Source organism: Parasteatoda tepidariorum, chromosome 1 (assembly GCF_982258835.1).
Source record: "Parasteatoda tepidariorum strain Cologne lab strain chromosome 1, Ptep-v5.0, whole genome shotgun sequence".
NCBI classification, from domain to species: domain Eukaryota; kingdom Metazoa; phylum Arthropoda; class Arachnida; order Araneae; family Theridiidae; genus Parasteatoda; species Parasteatoda tepidariorum.
This window is the reverse complement of record NC_141755.1, coordinates 127,829,067-127,851,959: the sequence shown is the minus strand read 5'-3', so window position 1 is coordinate 127,851,959 and position 22,893 is coordinate 127,829,067. Positions and strand designations below refer to the sequence as shown.

Sequence of the window (22,893 nt, the reverse complement as noted above, 5' to 3'; positions counted from 1 at the left end):
AGACACCCTTATTTTTATGTTATAGAACCTGTAGTGTGTCTACTAATACAATTGACTACAGTACAGAACCCGTTATCCGGAAATCGGAAAACCAAAAAACCGGAACGAAATTCGATAAATTTTTCTGCCATTTTTAAAAAAAAAAAAAGTTTTTTTCCTCTTTAGATTTTAGGATTTTCCTTTCTTTTTTGAAAGATGTTTACCTTACCATCATTTTGGAAATAATCATTAGTGTATTACTTCATCGTTTTTTCTTCTTTTCAAGATTATTTCCAACTATTTTTTTTTTTTTTTAAGTTGGGTTTAACAATAAAAAAAGGCATTTTGTATCGATTCAGAAAACCGGAAAAATCAGTTATCTGGAATAGCAATGGTCCCGATCGTTCCGGATAATCGGTTCCCTACTGTAGTATATAAGACATGTTAACTCGATTTTATGGTGGGGGTATCTTTTCATAGATGAAAATTGACATTGTTGATAAATATATCCCCACAAACCCGATGAAATATTTTTTTTCAAGTCCTGTTGGGAGATTTTCTTGTCGTGATCTGTGGCTGAATAATTGTCAAGTCTTGCAACTTTTAGGCTGAATTGTCAGAACATGGTTTAACTTTAAACCTGGTCTAAACAGCGAAGTTAAACCAATCTGCATTGCAGAAACGGAGTTTAAGGAAAAACGCGGTTCTAAAGATCTAGTTCAGCCTTGTCTAAGTTAAACCTAGTCAGTTTATAAAATCTTATGAAAGAATGCCTCTTTTGGATTTTCTGAATTGACAATTTACTATTTTGTAACTTTTGTTTTCTTGAAAATAAACATTGAGATAATTAAATATCTCACTTGCTGAATGGGTCTTTCTTTTTGAGTGATTTTGTATATTATATTCAACCACTCAGAAGATAGACCTTTTCGGAATAAATAAAACGTGAGTTATGCGAAATTACAAATTTAAGGATTAAATAGAGTAAAATTACTTTTTTTAAAATTAAAAATCATGAATGTTTGTATAGACCAATTACTGATCTTAAAATAGTGCTATTGTTAATAAAAAGTATTGGATTCTTTACATGTTGACAATAATTATTACTATTTAATTTGTTTGATAGTTTCAAACATTGATTAGATTTTTTTAAAGAGGGGAGTTTTATTTATTTATAGAATTTCTTATCTCTTAACATATGTTTTTTAGTAGCAGTCAACAGATTTTTCAAAGCACATACATTAATTTATCTTTTTTGATTTGTTTGCTACATTTTTCTAAAGTATTAAAAAAAACATCACTTAGAAGTCACTTTATGAATATTTCTAAATCAGAGAATAACAACTTCATGTCATGAATAAAAGTTACTGTGCATGTTATAATTCTCCGTTTTATAAATTTTAACTACATAAATGCTAGTAGCTGGAAGTTGAAAAAAACTGTGTTTTTAAAACTTAATTTAGAAAAAAAAATTTTCACAGCCACTTTTCACTTTATTTTGTTACTATTAATGAAGTTCTAGTGTGAATTGGAGAAAACATTTTTTATTTCAACTAAATTATAAGAAAAATATAAGCGAAAATTAATTTGTTAAAGACTACATATGTGCTTTTGTAACACTAAGTGCAGAGATATTTACTTGAATAGACTAACTTAGTAGAATTTTCTAAAATTTTTATTTGCATGTCTCTAGCGCAGCTCAAATAGACTAGATGAAAAGAACTTTTCATTACTGCAATATGAGATAGCAATAATTTTTAGTTCATGCCATACCAAAATATTTCTTTGAACTGCTTTATGAGCTATGTTAAATCACATTTTAATTTTTTATATTTAATTGACTGAAAGTCATTTAAGATGCTGAAAACTGGTTCGTCTTGGCTGCATTTAAATAATTTTTCTGTGTATATTGTCAATAACCAAATAACCAGGAGATAAACTTTTAATGGTATGGAAACGAATGATTCTTGCCCTGTAAGAGTGGCAGAAAGCAGTTGTCTCTTAAGGGAAAATAGACTATTAAATGAACTAACACAATTCAGGGATATTTCCTTAACATGATCTGTCGGGCCAACTAAAATGACTGAAGTACCAAATGAATTTAAAAATTGCTATTTTTTCTAGATTTTTGCAATTGAGCATGTGAACACCACAACATGATTCTTTGAAGAGAGCTTGTTTCAACTAAGTAGAATTTTATTGACTCCTTAATAAATGAAGACGTGTTCATGTTTTTATTATTCTACATTTTTGAGATATATATAAAGAAAAAACATGAGAAACAAACTTTGCGTATGAAGTCAATGATAAAAGACAACAGATATGTGACATTGGTTGGCTCAATAACTTCATTCCATGGAATTAAAATTAAACACCATAATATTTTTATTCATGTCGGTTTATGTTACAGTTAAAATATGATTCGTTCAAAATTTTTTTTATAGATCAAATAATGCTTATGTTTTATTGTTTAATAATTGAAAACTATAAAGCAATTTAAAAAATAAAAAAAGTAATTTAAAAAAAAATCTGTGTTATATAGTATGTATATAATATATAACATCTTATATGTTATAAAAAATTACAGATATCAGCATGGTGATAAATTTAGTAGTAAATCAAGTTAGTAAGCCTGAGAAAAAGTTTACGAAGTTATTAAGCATGTGAGTAATAAAAAGTGGTGTTTGAAAAAAAAAAAAAAACTTATGAAGTTCACAAAAGCTTACTTCATTCATTTTTAAATGCATACAAATCATTTTCCTCCCTTATTAATAGTTTCCAATTATGCTTTTAAGTAAATTTTCTAGAATGTGCATGCCCTTGAATTGCAAGAATAAAATCTAATACAATAGAATTTTTCCTTAATACAAATTTAAACTCTTAAGCTCATTTTTTCATCTTTATTAGTCCCGCAGTGGACTGATCGTTAAGACACGGTTACCAGTTAAACACTGAAGTCAAGCACCTTTGGCTGCAGTCAATAAGTGGGTGAGTAACCACTTTGATCAGCCTGCATAGGGACTAAGGGTGTGCTGTACCGGTTCTCATAAAACTGTTTTACCATGAAGTGCTAAACTTTGCTTGCAGGACGTCGGGTTACCAAATCAGGGGAGCCATCCCCTCTGCAGATGATCAAAATTGCAATGGCATGTCTTCGGATCACCAAAGTAAATAAAAATAAAGCAACCTGACACAATACCTTTCACTGATTGGTGCCAAAGTTATGGTCCTACTAATCTAACTAGTAGTCAATACCATATATATCATGTACTGTGCTATATTATCAGTCACTAAAATGATCTAAGTGATCAAAAATTTATAAATAGGCAATACTTCCATATCGGAATATGTTTGTGTCAACAACAATTGCCAAAAGAAACAAAATTATCTTAAAAGAATATGCAGTTGTTTACTTGGGAGAGATTACGAGTTAGCCCTTAAATTTCATACTTTGTCATGATGGGTTTTTTTTCTTTCTCGTAAGCTGTTGCCTGGTTGTGGGCTGAAATTTGATAAAGGTACACAGGTAGCAATCTATAAATCTCTTATGCTATATCATGTACTGTGTTCTTTTATCAGTAACTAAAATGATCTATGTGAGCAAAAATTTATAAATAGGTAATACTTCCAAATTGTAATATGTTTGTATCAACAACAATTGCTAAAAGAATCAAAATTATCTTTAAAAAATATACAGTTGTTTACCGGGGAGAGATTACAAGTTAGCCCTTGAATTTCATACTCTTTCATGATGTTTTTTTCTTCTTTCTTTCTTGTAAGCTACTGCCTGGTTGTGGCTTAAAATATGATATAGGTACACAGGTACCAATCTATAAATCTTTTCTGCTAATGGACAAACATATTCTTTTTTAAATATTGATAAACCTGAGGTCTTTAACGAACAATGGTTGCATGAGTGACTTACAAAACATCATTGTAAAAAAGTTTATCTATACTTAATACTAAGTCTCATAATCAAGTATTAATGTTGCTTACACAAATAGAAATAATATATATATATATACTTATTGTATTGATATATATTATATTGAAATTATGCAGATTCCTTAATGTTGTGCATTCATAGGAAAGGCACATAAGAAAATTATTTATAAAGATATGTGATCAACAAATATACTAAAATAAGGTTCTAAGAATGTGTGTAAGTCCTATAAAAATTTTACTTTGTATATTTTTTGGAAAAAATTATTAGTAAATTTTCTTTAAAAAAATTTTTTTTAAGACCAATTTTATAAACAAGTTAATTTTATGTCTAGAATACCAACGTTGATTATATCTATATTACTTACCTTCAATTAATTGGTAACTGTAAAGTTCTAACAAAAATCATAGCAAAATCAATCATAATAAAATGTTCCAAACATGATAGAAAAATTATTTTTCACTCATTTTCATTTATATAGAATGAAAAGAAATCAGATTATTTTATAAAAACAAGCATACATATTATTATACATCAATTTTATTTATAAAGCACTTTTTTATTCAGATTTTTGTTTGCCATATAAAGTTTTTATTTAAAAATCCATTATTTCTTAAAATTTTCTTTCTGAAATAAGTCAGATAAGTATTATTTTATTTGCAATAGAATATAAACCAATGTTCATTGTTCAATATTTAAAATATAATGTTCTGCATGAGAACTTTTCTTACAAACACACAACAATATTTAACGAAACCGAATTCTATTTCATAAAAAATATTTCTTTTTTGATTAACTATGCAATGATTCAAACATAACTAACTTTATTTTCATTATGATCGTATCTACAAAATGTAAACAAAACATCCCAAGACTTTTCCAAGTAGTGACAGATACGATTCCTTCCACCTGATTGGGTGAATTTCTCAACCAGGCAAAATTTTGGTGCAAATACATCCGATAAGCTTGGTCTTGCTCCAGTCTCGTTAAACCTCGGCAAAACCACGTTCGAGCAACGAAAACTAGTTTTTCGTTTACACCGGGTTTACGTAAACCGCGGAACTGGGGTTTAAACTACCGAGTTTAGACTGCGTTCTGACAATTCAGCCTTAGTTTCAGCGGCCCGCAAAAAAAAAAAAATCACAGAAATGGACCATCTTGAAGGGTATGACTCGTAGCCGCTAGGACTGGTCGATGTTGTTGAATTCTGTGCCAACTGAAACCAGTATTGAATTTTTAAAGTTTAAGCAATATCCTTGTATTTGGTATCATTTAAAAGGAAATTTGGCGTAATTTATGAATTCAAAAGTTAATTCAGAAGTTATTTATTATTAGAATTATAGTAAAATTTAACATAGAGAACATTCTGTTTGCTGTACTGCGTCCTATCCATAATTTATGCATAGGTAAAACACCATATATTGTGTGTGTATTTACTGTTCACGAAAATGTGAATGACTTAAAATTACACGGTTGTTTGCCTAATAATTACATAGAATTACTAAATATAGTGACTTGCGACAATTGCTCAGTTGATTTTTTATTTCATAACCGTCATCGAACAGCCGACTCAAATTTGAGTTTATGGCTACCAATGTTCAACTCTGTAGCCTTGTAACTTTGAACTGAATCCAAAAGACAAGGGAACTCCTCAATCAGTACCCACAGAGATTTATATTTGTTATGAGACCTTGGGGAACTTAGTGACCCGACATATTTAACATGCATCAGTCACCATTTAAAATGGGAGGACTCTTTTGATGTTGCTATAGATAGTTTTGCAAGTGTAAAAAGTTAATGGAACAAAATAGGGTAGTTAATTTTGTTGTCCAAATAACTGAAATTGAGAAAGAAACAAACAATGCTCATGTTGTTTCTTTTAACATGGTTTAATAAAATAAAAACTTTCAAATATAGCTACAAAGATGGTTCACATGTCAGGATATTATGTCAGTACTGCCATCTTCAATTTTAAATAACCGAGGAGTATCATTTGACAGTGATATTTCCCTTTGCGAAATTTCTAAGATGTTTTCTCTGTTACATTTCATGTCTTTCTGTCATTTCGACTTAATAAAAGTATGTTTGCAATTTTAAAAGTCTTTATAATATTTTATTTTAACTTAAGATGTGATAATTAAAAAGAAAAAAAAAACATTACCTGCAATGTTTAGAATTTTGACAGTGCATGTCAAAAATGTGGGATTTTATTTGTGTCTGTTGCAAATACTTTTAATTAACTTGTAATTTAATTATGAGGCTGTATTATTATTTTATGCCAATTAATTAATTACGCATTGCAACCTAAAGTAGCATATTCTTGTAGAATTTTTTGTTTTCTGAAATATTTAATATCTATTTTAGAATAAAATACTTGTGTGATAAATAGCTATTTATTCTAGAAAACTTGAGAACTGATATTCTCATTTAATTAAAAGGCTTTCTTCTCAGATTAATGGACACCATATTGTTTGGCGCAGCATGTCCTCATTTGGACCTTGCGCCACTAAACCCTACATTCAATCAATCAATTTCAGATTAATGGGATGTCTTTTGCTAAAATTTTGAAATGATAGTTTTTATATATCTTATCGAATTTTTATATTTTTTTACTCTATTACAAATTTATGAGTAATTACATTTAACTGTGAACTCTGAACCTATTGCATCAATACAACTTCCATAGCAGGGGTCTGAGGGACCGATCAAGAAAAATTCAGGCTCAAGGCCCACCTAATTTTCTGGGCCCCTTACAAAATATTTTGAAATTAAATTACTGAAGAGTAGTCCTAATAATGAAAAAGAATTTTTTGAACTGCAAGGTGACCTTCACAAATTCTATAAATCTTTGTCTTGATTTATACTTATAAATATTTAATTCTTACAACTACTCAGTATTAACCGAGTACAATGCTAAAACTTGTCTGAGTATGCTAATATTAAAAATCTGTTCTTTTATATGGTACTTGATAAAATACTAATTAAAATGATATTGTGTGCATATTGTGTTGGTTTTTTAATTTTCACAAATTATTTCTTAATTTTCACAAAATAGATACCTTTTAAGAAGCACCTAGACAGACCCCTGCATAATTAAATTGTTATATCCTGTTCCTTTAACTGTAAACTAAATCAGTAACTTTCTGTTAAAGAGCATGACTGGAAACATTTTATATCAGTAATTTAGACAATTCAATGGGATCCCATTTAGGCAATTTTAATAGCACTTGTTATTTCTAGCCTTTGAAAGACATTTTATTTCATACATATATTTATTTCATGTATTGAAGTATATATTTGCTGTTTCCTCATCAAAATTATAGTATGGACATTATTTGTTCTAACATTATTTAACTTTTATGAAATCAACATTTTTCTCTATGATTATTTTATAAATTCAAAATCTCTATATTTTTTTTTCAGTGACGCTGAAAATCATGAATTTGGAAGTTATACGAGGCTTTTTAGACCAAACAAACCCTGCTGCAAGGATTCAGGTTTCATATTTAGATTTTTTTTAATCTAATTGTTTTTATTATTTAATTTTGTAGAAGCCCCTTTTAACTTGTTCAAAGTTTCTATCAAATAAATGAATTTTCATTGCAAAGTCTTCAAAACCTACCATAACCGGTCAAATGACCGTTTAAGAGTATCGAAAATGCATTTTATCGCACATTTGACTTTTTCTAGCAAATAATTAATATTCTATTTTTTTTTTCTTTCGAAATATATACTTGTCATATATGCCTATTTCTACCACAACCAGTCAACAATTTATTGATTAGATATGACGATGTAATGCTTTTTTAACGTATTGTATTAGATGAGTTGCACATTTCTGTAAAGAATTGTGTAGTTAGTTCAATCAGAGTAACTGTGAATTTCAAGAAAGTACCTAAAATTTTAGATTGGCATTTTTGTGTCAGAAAACTTGACAAAAACTGCTTATATTTTTATTTTGATTGCATTACTTCATTTCTAACTAACTGTTAGTTTTTACCCAGAATAATGTTGAAGCAATGAAGACTGCACAAGTTCTTAGAAGAAATAATTATAATTATAAGAATAATTATAATTCTTAAACCTTCTAATAGTTATAAGAATAATACTAAGAATTATAGAAATGATAATAATTAGAAGAAATATGTTTGCGAAAAATGTACAATAGAAACACCTTGTACAGTAAGAAATGCGTTAGGCAATGAGTTAAAAAAATCGTATTCTTTATGTTTGTAATGCATAAAAATTGACATTATACAATTTTGTTTTAGTATAAGAATTTTTTTTTTAGTTTATATCCTTTCTAACATGCATATATTTCATACATTCAATCAAGAAGCATAAAGTCCGGTCATTTGACCCCCGTGGCTGAATCGTGGCGACACGGCGACATTGTTTCACAATGCTACTGAGCTCTGGCATAAAGATTTTTCATTTGGGAAGTAAAAATTTTTTTTTTTTTTTTTCTGCAGAAATTTTGGAAAGTTTCTATCTTTTCTTCAGACTTATATTCAAAATTATATGCCATTCTTGCCCATCGGAGTGGGAAAAAAAAGGTTTGAAATTTTTCTATTTTCATTTGAGAATAGTGAAGTAAAAAGTTTGGTTTTCTGTAGAAGTATGCGTTCTATTTTTTTTGTGGCAATTATTGCTATTGATTTACACATAGTGTTTAAAATGTGATATTTTTAATCTAATATTATTTTTTACAACAGCTGAATCTTGAAACACTGCATTTGTAACCCCCCTTTTTAAAGAGTTCAATTTGGCGTGATTTCGCCATCAACCTTTTTTTTTTTTTTTTTTGTTAGTTACTGCTATGCTTCACTGTTTTTAATTGTTTTTAAATTTGATGATGACTTATAAAGAAAGAAAGAAGAAATAATTAGTGTGTTTTTTGAAAATGAATATTTCTTAAAATAAGAATTCCCCCCCCTCATTATTATGAAATATTTTATACTTAATGTCTAAAATTGCAAGAAAAGAAAAAAAAAGAAAACATCGATTCAGGGTTTGCTCTGATGAAGAGTATTTTGTCCTTATTTTTAACTTACGGTCTGTATTACACTTCAGTAGAGGCACTTTTTTGTTTACTTTTTGTAAAAGTAGTCCAAAAAAATATCCTGATTGTTTTTGTAGGAGGATGTCTTTTAGTCTGATTGATATTAAAAAGAGATTTAACTACCCACCTCCTGAACAAATATCTAGAATTTAATTAATTGAATTTTAGATGTGAAATTCAAAGAATGAAATTCAATATAACACTGCTATAAAACCTAAATGAAATTCATTAACCCTTTCGAGCCGACTGTCACATATATGTGACAGCAAGAAACGCGCTCACTTCCCGGCCGACACACCCGCGTGTCAGAGAGTTTTCTCGTTCACCCCCGACCGTCACTTATTTGTGCCAGCGTTTCGGAAGGTTTTAAAAAATGAAATTTCTTCCAAAAGATGGCATTGTATGTCCATATGGTTTCAGATACATGTAGATTTGACCTTCTACTCAAGATGAAAGTACATTCACGTGGTTTTTAGGGGAAGGAGTGGAGGGGGGAATGTTTTATGAGGGCTCTTTAAATTAGCACGTGATATTTATTTACAGTAAGTACGGGAGTTTTTTTTATCTCTCGCTACTTTCGATTTTCGGATTAGTTTTTAGTGGATAATTAGATCTTGTAGGCATGAATTTTTTTTCTTTTGACCGTTAGAATGTCGAAGCGTCGAAAATTTTTAACTGAGCTGGAAATAGAGGAAATTATGCAAAATATTTAAACTTATTAATATTTATATTACATTTAAACAGGAAATAACTTAAGTAAATAAAGTATCCATAGAAATATATATAAAGCATATGTCACTTAAATACTCTATAGAACAATATTAAACAACGCGCTGATATTTCGGTAATTTCATGGAATTAGGCTTAACATCAAAAAACCCTCCGGCCCTGGGGAGACACACGGTAGAGAGACTGCCGGCCTCAGCGGTAAGCGCGCTTTCGCGCTTTGCGTCGCGAAAGGGTTAATGCTAAAAAATCTTTCGAATTTTTATTAGAAATTAACACTTTCAAGTTGAATAGTTTTTTGCTTTTAAAGCTTTTTACCATTCTTTTTGTGATAAAATTTTATAAAACGTTATATTTACATTTCAGATAATTAGTTTATAAACATTATTGTATTATACTTCATATTATTTTAATATAGACAAGAATATATATTGTGATATTTATTTCCATTTTGTTTTTTCAGCAACAATAGTTAGGTATAGAAATTGGAAGAAATTTTTTTTCATAAATGAAAATCGTTAGTTTCACCTCAAGCAAAACTTCCTTTTGAGGAATTTCTTTTTTGATGATTCCAGTAAAAACTGTTTAATACAATTCATAGTTCAAACACAGGTCGTATTTGCTGGCATTGATCATTAATGACTCCTGTGGCAGAATTTTTTCGAGCTATCTGCGCTCTCTAGCACTAATATCTTTCTGCAAGATACTTTTAATAATAACAAGCATAAATGTTACTCATTTAAAATAACGAAAGGGCTCTGTTTACGAAAGAAATAACTTTGTAATTTTTTTAATTGAACGTGTAATAATTTTTTATTCTAATATTATGGGTGATATTCTCGCATTTAATGGGGGGGGGGGGGGAGGGAGACTGCACAAATTATTTCCTTCTTCACATTTCGTAAATAATCATTACAATAAAAAAAATCCTGAAATCCGTAGTAGTAATTGCTGAAAAAAAGATTGACTCCTCAAACGCATGTTTTGTTTCGAGATTAGGATGTTATAAATAATATCGTATAAAAAAAAAATCAGATTTAAAAACTATGGAGAAATGAATAGCAATAACTGCCAAAAATTCCATAGAATTATTGCCTTAAAAAGTAAATACTCAAATGCACGATTCGAATTTTCCATATTGTTTAAAATACATCGGGGCATTTATAATCCATGGGAAAATCAATATCAATAACTGCCAAAAACAGTGGTATTGGCGTAAATTGAGCTCGTCAAATTTTTTTTAATCTAAATGCATGATTCAAATATTACATGCAAATTTCGTAGAAAAAAAAGTTATCAATATATGTTTTTTGCTCTTCAAAAAAAAAAAAAAAATCTTTCTGCAAGAATTCTAACGTTCTGTAACAATGTTGACGTGTCGCTGCGTTTCTGCCACGGGGCTAGTAAGTGACTAAGTTCATACTTCATACAAAGTTCACAGTTAGTGGATATTTGCTAGATACAGTTCTTGAACTTATTGTGATATAATTTTTATGAACATAGTAAATAAGTAGAAATCACTTTAATTTTGAATAATGCATTAAATTTGTCAGCCACGAGAAATGAAATAATTTGTAGAAAGAGTTTATTCTATGATTCTAATAACTGATGAAATGTCTATCGAAGTAGGATAAATCCTTGAAATTTCTTCTAATTCACAAAAGGCTACAAAGGGAAAGGGATGAACGGGTATCTTTAAGGAATCAGAACTTATAGATTGCATGAACACGTACAATGACCCCTGTGTTTAGATTTTTCCTTCCCCCCCCCCAGCATTCTGGAAGAAATCTCAATCCTTCACAACCCCTGTGGTAGAATCGTGGCACCATTGTCGCAGAATGTTGCCGAGTTCTTGCTGAAAGATTTTTCCTTCCGGTAGTAAAAAATTTAGCTTTTCTTTTCTGCAGAAATTTCTGAAATATTTTATCGTTTCTTCAGAATTATATTCAAAAGATGCTTTTATTGCTCATCGGGGTGGGAAAAAAATGCTTGATTTTTCTATTCTCATTTAAGAGCAATAATGATGTAAAAAATTTTGTTTTCTTTTCTGTAGAAATTTTCATTCTATTTTGTCATGCAGTTATTACTACTGATTTCAACATAGGTTTTAATATCTGATATTTTTAATACAATATTATTTATTGCAACAGCTGAATCTCGAAAATGAAGACACACATTTAGCTACGCCTTTTGAGTTGTCCGATTCTCGTGATTTTGCCCTCTCAATCTTTTTTTTCGGTAGTTACTGTTACGGATTTCATGATTATTTTTTTAATGTAATGATGAATTACAAAATGCGAAAAGGAAATAATTAGTGTGTTATTTTCCTACAAAATGTGAGAATATCGCCCCTAATATTAGAATAAAAAAAAAATTACATATTCAATTAAAAAAATTATTTTATTTGAACCGATTTTTTTTGTTGAAGTTAACGCTTGTGTTACTTTAAATTTGTAACATGTATTGTTTTTTTTTAAGCATCTTGCAGAAAGATATTAGTATTAGAGAGGTATGTTGTAGGGTTCACGGCACTAACATAACACTCAGCTCTTCAATTGTCAATGATCTTAACCAATATTAAAGTGTCAATGTTTTTAAACACTTGTTAACTATATATGAATCTTAATACTATTATTTTTATCAGGCTATCCAATACTTTGAGCAACTGAAAGATTCAGAAGATGGATGGAAGTTGTGTATCAATTTCTTGACTAGTGATAACAAGCAGTAAGGACTTATTATCAATTTTTAGAAGGACTTTGAACCAAAAATTGTCTTTAATTTCTAACCTCTTCCCTTAACAATTTTTTCGAAAAAAAAAGCAAAAAATCAGCATATTTTTTTATTTTATTAATAAATACAAGGACCATACGATTGGGGAGTTGAATGTGTTTTTATTTAAAATTGCATTTTATATTACTACATAATAGCTGCAAAAATATATAATAAAAAAAAATTTTGTCCAAAAAATTGAAATTGTGTAAAAACATTAAAAGAAAAGAACTAACTACTACAGGTCTCTCTCACGCAGACTCGTAGATTTAACCGCTTCCCTTAACCAATTTCTTTGAAAACAAAATGCAAAATATCAACGTATTTTTTTATTTCATTCATAAATACAAGGAACTAAAACAAAACATAATACACAAGTTCTAAGTTGACATCTTAATTTTTTTTTTACGTGTAAAAAATATTTAATGTACAATCAGTTTACTAAACCGAGTCATCTCGGGCAAATGAAAAAAAGTTAAATATTAATCTTTGTATGATAGTTTTTAAAACAAGGGTCAGCAAAAATGAATAATTTCCAAATGCCAGTGAAGTGATACATTTTAAATTTGCTATGTAAATTCAGCAACCATCATATATACAATCACGTAAAACATGTTCCACAATATAACTTCAAAACTCCCTAACAAAACTTCCAATCACAGCAGATTATTATTTTTTTCCCCTTTCATACATGAAAAAACAAAATGTACTGACAAATTCTGCTACTCTCGAGTTTTCTCGGGATCATAAATATTTGCAATATACCTGTGTTAACTCGCTATATATAATCAGGGAAGCGGTTGAATATAGAAAAATCAAGTTCACAAAATTTCAAATGTTAGAAGTTTTCAAAATGTCAAATTTCTACTGAATAATTCGGTCATAATTATTATTATTCTTTTTTTTGCATTTTGATATTTTGAAAAAAAAATTTTTTTCCAACAATTTTAACTTCATGGTTTAGATTACTCTAGGTTTTAAGCTACCAATTTTTCTGAAACAAAATTGCCATGAAGCAGTGTTTTCACTACAGCGCGAGAATGCGAGAATCTCGCATATATTTTTTTCTCGCAATAAGAAATTATTAACGTGAGAAGTTCGCGCTCTCTATAAATCAATTTCAAAATGCACGAATTTTGGGAAAAATTTAGTCTTTTGCCATTTTGAATAAAATCCGTTTCACTTTTCTTCCTTGATCTTTCATTATTTTGAGCATCGGTCCTTGTTATCTAGCTTCACTATTTATCTGTATTGTTCAGAACCGGTGCGAACAGCAGAACACAACCCCTCTGAACTGCGGAACCCCTTTCAGAACACATTTCTCTGCAACCACGTGTTCACCGTAGGTAAGGTTTCTTCATGTAAGACGTTTACATTTTTTGTGCATGAATTAAGATGGACAAATAGCTTGTTAAGGCGACATCCTCTACTCCGTAATGGACAAATGAAAATGAAACAAATGTCAGTAGAAACGGTCAAAACGAAACAAATACGGATATTTTTCAGCCAAATAAATATAATAGCCGATGAAAAAGTAGATATAGAACATTTTCCATATGATGATGCAGCAAAAATATTCAATTAGAAGATGTGAAAAATGTATTTTAATTAAGGAAATAATTTTTTTCCAAGTCTATTCGTGTTTTTTTTTAATTTTTAGAAATCTCACTTAACGTTTTGAAATTTCACCCTGTTTTTGAGAAAGGGCGAGAAATTCTCTCTCATTTTTTTTCTGTAATGAATACACTGCTTGAAGCTTTTCTCTGACTGTATAGCGTCCTTTTAAATGTTCTCAAATGTTCTGACTAGAAAAATCTCCTAATTTCATGAAATTATTTATACTTTCACTCATTTTTTATTTATTCTATTTATTAACAATAGCATGTTACTATTGAAATTGCGAAATTTCAGTATGTTAAGCCATAGGCTCTCATAATATTAGTTTTGTGTACAAGTGTTTTATGGCTTTGAACAATGTTGTTTGTTGTAGGGTTATCAAGTTTTTATTCTGTCATATGTCAGTTTTTTCAGTTTTAGCCATTGTTTTCTCACCTTAATAATTACTGCAAATTATCTAAATAACATTTATTTAAATTCAAATATTAATTTTCTTATGTGTATTAACATATTTTTAAAAGAACATTTCTGTAGAAAAAAATGTCTTTTTATTTTATATTTCTAATGGCAAAGGAAAATGACCGACTCTTATAAGATCAGAGACGATTGTGCTCCGTAAAAAAATCCGGATTTTTCGTTAACAGCGATCCCGAGTTTTCTGGAGCTCCAAGATTGTTTCCGCTGTTGATTTTTTTATTAAATTGTTTATTTATACTATTACTAGTGTGTGCAAAGGTATGACTGCGTCTCGTGAATATTGAATCAAACCTAAAATTTATTTGTAAATGAAGCACACTTCATTCAATTAATCATTTTTTTTATTATTATTTCTTTCTTTCTTTCTTTATTTATTATTTTGTTCAACTATTCTTCCTAATTGATGCTAAATAGGATAATTTTAATAGGAAACTTTTTTCTTCATTTTGAATTTTTTTTACTCGTCAACTGAACATCGTGAGGTTTTTATTTCGTTACTATCACAAGTGCTACAATAATGGATGACAAGTGCGGTCATAAGAATGATGTAATTAAATCCATAAATTTAAGTGCGAAACTTTTTTTTCATTTAATACTGTTAAATTTTATTTATAATTAATACTGTTAAATTATTATTATTAAAATACTGTTAAATTATTATTATTAAAATACTGTTAAATTTTATTATTTGTAAATAGAATTAAATAAATTGGATAAATTAAGATAATATAGTAACTTTAATAGTAACTCCTTTATTTAATGATATTTTTCAAATGAGGTTTTTGATTCCACTTTATGTTGTACTTTCCATATATTTAAATGCAAAATTTCTTACTTCGTCCAGTTTTGGTCACTGGTCTGATTTTATTGAAATAAAATATCATATTGTAAGTGGTCTAAATATAGTCATCAATCTGACAAAAATGAAGAAGTTAATATAAATAAACAACACAAATCTGATATAAATCTGTTATAAATAAAGGCTAGTAGCATTTCATTCAAGTCAAAATCGGCCCTAGAATTGGACACAGATTAACTGAAGTGGATCTAGTTGTGATAATGAAATGGATCCAAGCAATTTTTTTTTACTAGACTATATAAAATTTTGTGTTTATAAATTTATTAATTTTTATTTTTTTATTTTCTAGACAAGATACTGTTAAGTTTTTTTGCTTTCAAGTCATATCACATTATGTTAAATACAAGTAAGTTTCTTACATTTCTTTCTATATATTTATATTTTATTTATGTTGACTCATTCTTTTAAAGTAATCATCATTTGTCATCATCTCTGAATATTTAGTTAAATTAGAATTTTACTGCAGAATCATATGAAGAATCAGCCTAGAAAAAAAAGAAAACAAAAGAGTCCCTCTTGTCATTTTTGCTGAACAACCATTTCACAGTAGTGGAGTGCAAAAATTATGAAATACTGTGTTGTTGAGTGGCAACTATGTATAATGTCTGAATTTTATCTCTGATTTTCTTTTCTAAAAAGGTTGATAACTATTTAATATGTTTTATTCAATTTATAAATTATTATTTTTAATTTAAAATAATTACTCCAAAAAAATTAAATTTTTAAAAACAGAAAAATCAGTAGCTATTTATTTTAAAAAATTTTTTCGTTTAAAATATGTATGGATTGTTTTTTTTTTTAAAAAAATACAAAATTTTTGGTATACCAAATTTTTTAGTTTAATTTAGTAAATTTGAAAGACTTTTTTTGAAAGACAAAATTTTAATCAAATTTTAAAATTAAACTTTTTTATCCATGTATTTTAATTAAAAAATAAATACATATTATTTTTAATTTAAGACAGTTATTCTATAAAAGAAAATAAATAAATAAAAAAAAAATGAATAGATATTTATTAATTGTTTTTAATTTTTTACTTAAAATATGTATGGATTGTTTTTTTTTTTAAAAGAAGTACAAAGTTATTTAGTGTACCAAATTTTTTAATTTAGTAAATTTTAAAGACAAAATTTTAATTAAATATTACAATTAAATTTTTTGTTTTATGCATATATTTTAATTAAAAAATAAATGCATGTAAGGTTTTTTTAAAAAAAAATAATTTAAATTAAAAAATAATTTATAAATTGAATAAATTCTAAATTGAATAATTTATAATTGGATTTTAAGAAAATTGGCTTAATTTTTCAAAATTAAAGATTCCTCCCAAATGGTTTTTGTTACAAAACCCAGAAAAAGTCAATGTTTGTTTTTTCCTTTAAGAGAATGCTAAAATACTTTTTCACTCATTTAAAATTGAAAGTTTAGAGAAAAGCGGTAGAATTAGCCATGAAGTTTCAATTGCTGAATGTCAAAATGCAAACAAATTGCAATATTATAGTAAACCTTCAAGGGACCGAAATTTTGGTTCACTATATCCGTACTGCAAACAATTTTAACTCATTTTTTCGAACAGCTACATTTTGTCTTCACATTATTTAAATAAATGACCCATGAAAAGAAATACAAAAATGACTGAAAAATAATAGGTTGCTACAAAAATGTTTAAACTTTTATTTTTTATGACTCTTCGTCTTGCATACAAAAAATTTAAGGATGGCTTTTATTTAGGAATGGGAAACCGAGATAGAAGAAGCAAACAAGAAAGAAAAAATACTTACGGCTACATTCCATTCAATAGATGGTTTTAAAAATCGGTACATGTATTTTAAGTAATTTCAAAATTACTAAAAAATGAAGCAATCAGTCAAAGACAGAAAAAAGTATCCAATTTCCTTTCTTCTTTAGATTCACTCTATCCACAAAAATAGTATTATATGTGTATAGCAAGGCACGAACATTTCGTTCACTATATTCGGGGGTTCACAACCAACCATGTTCACTATAGCAGGGTTTGACTGTATAACGATTATGCTATTGGGAAGCTCTTTCATTTTGTTATTTTGAATGCCTTTTTTTGAAAAGCATTTTAAAATTTGCTTGAATTCATTTTTCTCTGAACTTCTAATGTTTAAATTATCAATGAAATATTAAGTGTTCTCCCTTGCATCATCTTGAAAAAAAATAACAGGAATTAATCCTTCTAAACCTTGTATGGTGTGTAGGCGTCTTTAAAAAGTGTTTATTTTCAAAAATTCGATTTTTTTTTTCTTTACCAGGTCGATTTTTGCCACGTATTATGCAAAAACGTGCTTTTCACATTCAACGTTTTCACAATTCATTTTGGCATACTGTCGGTCCATAGTGTATGAAAGCTCCAATCATTTCACATGTTTGATGAAATATACTGAGCTGGGTCGGTGAAATTATTGCACTCTCATGCAAAATATTCTCAATTTGTCAGGTCTTATTTTCCACCCTCTGATATCAAACCGAAATATCTCTCGATCTTTTTATATTGGCTAATATAATCAAGAAAAGAGTTGTCAGAAACTAGTTATTTTATCATGATCATGTAAAGTCTTTCAAAATTATTTTGTATTTTGTTAATGCATATAGTGCTTAAAAATATTCTTTGAGTTTCTTAAAAAGTACTTAAAAGGTGCTTACTTTTTGTTGAAAATTCTGACAACGCATCCTGCCTTGGAATAAAGTTAAAAACAGGATACTTCTTTTCTTTCAGATATTCTTATGCAGAGACAGGACAACAGCAAATCATAAGAGAGTTTCTGAAGCATTGGATTCAGCTACAGGTATCATTTAAATTTGTAAAAAAAGAAAGATAAATATTTAGTTCATTTACTGATCCTTTAAATCCAGTGGCGTAGTTAAGGGGGACAAAACCCCCTCCGACATTCTACATTACTGAATCAATGATCTATTGTATGGCATGGAGGATGCAGACATAAAAAAGTTTTCACTATTCACTTTTTGTAATTTAAATAGTAAATATATATATATATATATATATATATATATGTATGTTACCGTTAAAGTAAAATGTGAAATACGTTGTTTCATAGAATAACTAGATGATTCATGGAACTAATTGGACAAATCAATTTTTATTTTAATTTTATTACTGTTGTTGAACAGCCGACCCAATTTTTGGGTTTATGACTTCTAATGTTCAACTGCGTAGCCTTGTAATTTTGAACCCAATCCAGAAGACAGGGGAACTCCTGGATCAAGTATTGGGAGAAATTTTGCCTTCGTGAAGGATTTTTTGATGGAACTAACCCGCATTTGCATTGCATGGAGAGAAAGATCACGAGAACCTTCCACGGTTAGTCTAATGGCAAAGGGATCCATTGAGATGTGGATTCGTATCGACCAGCCATTGGTGTTATTTGAACCCGGTTCACATCATTGAACCGTGTTCAACGTTTAGCAGGAAGTTGTATCCCCTGAGCCATCAGGGCTCATACAAATCAATTAAAATATATAAAATTATTGAATTATACTATTTAAGTAAGTATTCTATAGAATAACTTGATCTATTAAAGTATAAAACTCGAAAGCACTTCAAACCAGTCTGTTTTGAACTGCTTATAGCTACTTTGTAGTGACGTGTGTGCTTTTTGTCATAGTCGTTAATCATGAGCAATAATAAATCTGCTTTTCCTTATTATTCATCAATTAATTATCCACAGTAGGGATGTATTTTTCAGAGATTAAGGTTTATTTTTAATTATTTTTTTCTTAAAATAACTACTGTAATAACTAGGAAAAGTATGAAAATTTTCTTACTCTAACTGACTTGTCTAGTTACTTCGAAAAATACCTAGTTATCCTATGAAATACCTGAATTGTACACTTTAACGGTAACATGTGTATCAAAAGGGGATAACTACCCTCGAACATACATTAAAACTACCCCACTGTTTAAACCAGTGACTAAATTTCCTTAATTTCTTCTCCTGTTATGTGTATTAAATGCAGCAGTAAATGCCATTTTTTGTGAAAATACAATTTATTTAATGTTTTGACTTTAAAATATTCCCTCTTTAACAGTATGTGTCACAATATTTTGTCTGAAGGAAACTACTATATTGCATTTTCCTGTCTAAGATACTGTTTTTTATAAAGTAAAATATGTTGAAAATTTGAGTCATCACTTCTTAATGCATTCAATTTGCTCAGATTCCATTGTAAGTTTATTTTGTTTCTCCATAGCCTTTTCAACGGTTTTTGTTAAAAAACTCCTCTTAATTTTAAAAAACCCTATTTTTAGTACGATATTATGATGCGTGAATTTCAAATTTGAGTTATCACTTTTCGCAATATATATATACTAGGAGGCTTCGCCCCCTGCTAGCTGGCGCTCGCCAACCCTCGGAACTGCTTTCGCAGTTCATTTCGGATTGCTTCGCAGTCCGATGCTCGCTTTACTCGCTCATTGGATACGTTCTTAACGTCTAGCTTTTGTATACTTTTTTGAACACTGAAGTTCCGAAAACTTTTCACTGTAGAAAATTCTAAACCTGTGCATTTCAATATTAATTTGAAATTCCAAACAGTTCACATATTTTTCTTAATTATATCTCTTATATATTTTTATCTTTCTTATATCTTATATATTATATCTTATATTATTTTTCATAATATCTTTTCTTTCGTTTTATATAATATAGATTCAAAATAATTCAAAATAAAATAGCAATATCATAACACTTCTCATTTCTGCCAATGAAAAGGAACTATTTCAGTACTCATAACCAACCAAAAATGAAGTAATCATAGTAAAGGATTTATTTTAAAAGCATATTGAACTTAAAAAGGCAAACATATCGCACTTTCACAAAGTAACAGAAATGCGAAATAATCGATTTCAACAGAAGTTTAAGTACTCTTGTACAATGCATGACATCATGATCCACGCATGAATGACCAACAGCAAATGAAAATGAGCACTGGTAGACCGTGACGTCGCCGGCGTAAGTTGAAGGTATGTGAACATTAGGTCATCATATGCAGGGCTGAAGAAGATCTTTACTTTATTTTATATTTCAATCGATCAAATTAGAAAAATCCCTTTTCGCTCTTATTTATCTAACAGAAATTGGCAAAAAAAAAAAAAAAATGCGTCATAAATTGATTATTTGAATGTGAGATTTGATCGAGTGTCTTCATAATATTGTAAAAATGCAGGATTATCAAAATCACATGGAAAAGCTTAGCAATACCTGCTTTTAGAAATAAAAAAGATGATATACGATAAAATCTCACGAGTTGTAATGTGATAAGTGTATCAGGATTTGAAAATCCCATGTGGAAATTAGTAGCTATAAATGTTTTAAATAAAGAGCATTAAACGTCACCTAGAGTTACAAGGAAATCTTCAAAATAAAGCGAAAAGTAGTCACTCAATTTCGTGTGTTGTAATATCGTATTAAAAATATTAGTTTTCTCTTTAAAAAAATCATACACTAGAATTTCTGAAAATTGAGAGTGCATTGACACAAATATGTGATTCAAAGTTTTCAACAATTTTTTATTAAAAAAAAAAACAACATAAACAAATTCATTGTGTTCAAAAGCTTTTGCAGGTCATACCAGGGTTGCATGTGGTCTACAGGCCACAGGCTGTACATCCTTAAATATATATATGTATATAAATAAATTGCAATTTTAGTATCTAGAGCGTTTGCCTTCCAATGAGGTGAACCAGGTTCCAGTCCCAAAGATAGCAGGTCAATATGAATTCCACATCCTACTTGCACCAACCACAATGATGATGTAAAATATCCTCAGTGGTAGATGGATCATGGGTTAGAGTCCCCTTGTTGCTAGGCTAACCGTGGGAGGTTTTCATGATTTTCTTCCATGTGACCCAAATGCGGGTTAGTTCTATCGAAAAGTCCTCCACGAAGGTAAATTTAGGTCACTACTCAATCGAGGAGTTCTCTTGTCTTCTGGATAGGATTCAAAATGACAGACTACGGACATGGGTGCAAGTCTTCCATCCCCAGGACGGATTTCCGTCTTTCGAAAATGTCCGCGGACGGAAGTAAGACGGAAACAAGACTGACTCGATGACGGAAATCGGAAATTTTTTTTCTGTCCCTAAAAATATTTTTTAGTTCTACGTTATTGGTCTACTTTCTTATGTCCTGTTGTTATTTTATCAAAAGACAGATAAATAAATATTTTTTGTACAGTATTTAAACTTGATGTATTATGGTAAAGCTTTCTTAGATAGTTTGCATATGTCGAGGGGGTATTGTATATGTTAGGCATTTCAGTCAAAAAATTTTCAGTCTTGGCCTTTTTTCCAACTTGCACCCATGGCTACGGAGCATCGGTAGTTGTAAACTCGAAAATTGGGTTGGCTGTTCAACAACGATTATAAAATAAAATCTTAAGAATATGAATTAAAAATTGGTTTATTTAAATAAATAAATAATTATTTTAAAAATTAAATTTAAATTATAATTGCTTGAAGTGGATTCATAAATATTAATGAAATAATTCATTTCAGTGCTCATCACCACAGCCGGACTCAGGCCTCATTCTGAATAAAGCTGCTCAGATTATTTGTATTGTGTTTCTAGCTGATTATCCAACTCGCTGGCCATTATTTTTTGATGATATATTAGGCATGCTAAATCTTGGAATGACTGCTATAGATATTTATCTCCGCATCTTGTTAGACATCAACTCTGAAATTGCAGATAGAGAAATACCCCGCACTCAAAAGGTACAAATTGTTTTTTTTTTTTTTTTTTTAAAATAACGGCAGGCTCTGAACTTTTCGTTCTTCGCCATAGAAGATGCCGGAATTGTTACTCATTTAGCGTTACCCAGTGGGCACCTGTGAACCAAAGTCACTGAGGCGAGCAACGTTACCCACGCCATACTGCTACAAACCCGTTCATAGGGTGGGACACATTCACACAACAGAAGACAACACCGAGAGAGAAACATCCATGCCCAGAGCGGGATTCGAACCCGCAGTCTAACCACTCGGCCGGCAAGGTACAAATTGTAACATTAAGTATGTCTATTTTATCGTCCCTTATCAGTCGAAATACTTGGCATAGGATTTTAATACAGTTACCTTCAAGGGACTTTCAGTTCTCTATAACTTCACTATATCCGTTTTGCAAACAATTTTAACTAATGGTTCCAAACTCCCCCCGACACATTATTTAAATAAATCACCCATAAAATGAAATACAAAAGTGGTGAAAAGTAACTATTTTGGCCATATGTGTAGTATTCTAGTTAAAAATCTTTTTACTTTACATTGTAAACCATATTGATGTATTTTCTTACCACTATCCCCCCCTCGTAAATCAATCTTTCGTTTCATTCAATTGATTTCAAATATGGGATTTCATTCTCAATAAAAACAAAAAATGTGAATCTAAGCTTCTACCTCGTAATCAATCTGAC

The 22,893-nt window shown here is 29.3% G+C and overlaps 1 protein-coding gene across 9 annotated transcripts in view; it reads left to right on the top strand.

Annotated features, from left to right (window-relative positions):
* Nucleotides 1-22,893, top strand: part of LOC107443002 (exportin-T) — a 116,636-nt gene that overhangs the window by 8,570 nt on the left and 85,173 nt on the right. For all 9 annotated transcript variants that reach the window (XR_011636312.2, XM_087152600.1, XM_016056725.4 and 6 more), the window contains exons 2-6: nucleotides 7,346-7,419; nucleotides 12,355-12,437; nucleotides 15,725-15,781; nucleotides 18,179-18,248; nucleotides 21,977-22,195. Coding sequence is in view for 8 of the 9 variants with exons in the window: in XM_043054622.2 (XP_042910556.1) it covers nucleotides 7,346-7,419; nucleotides 12,355-12,437; nucleotides 15,725-15,781; nucleotides 18,179-18,248; nucleotides 21,977-22,195 (503 nt within the window). In the remaining variant the exon portion in view is untranslated. The remainder of the gene's footprint in view (nucleotides 1-7,345; nucleotides 7,420-12,354; nucleotides 12,438-15,724; nucleotides 15,782-18,178; nucleotides 18,249-21,976; nucleotides 22,196-22,893) is intronic.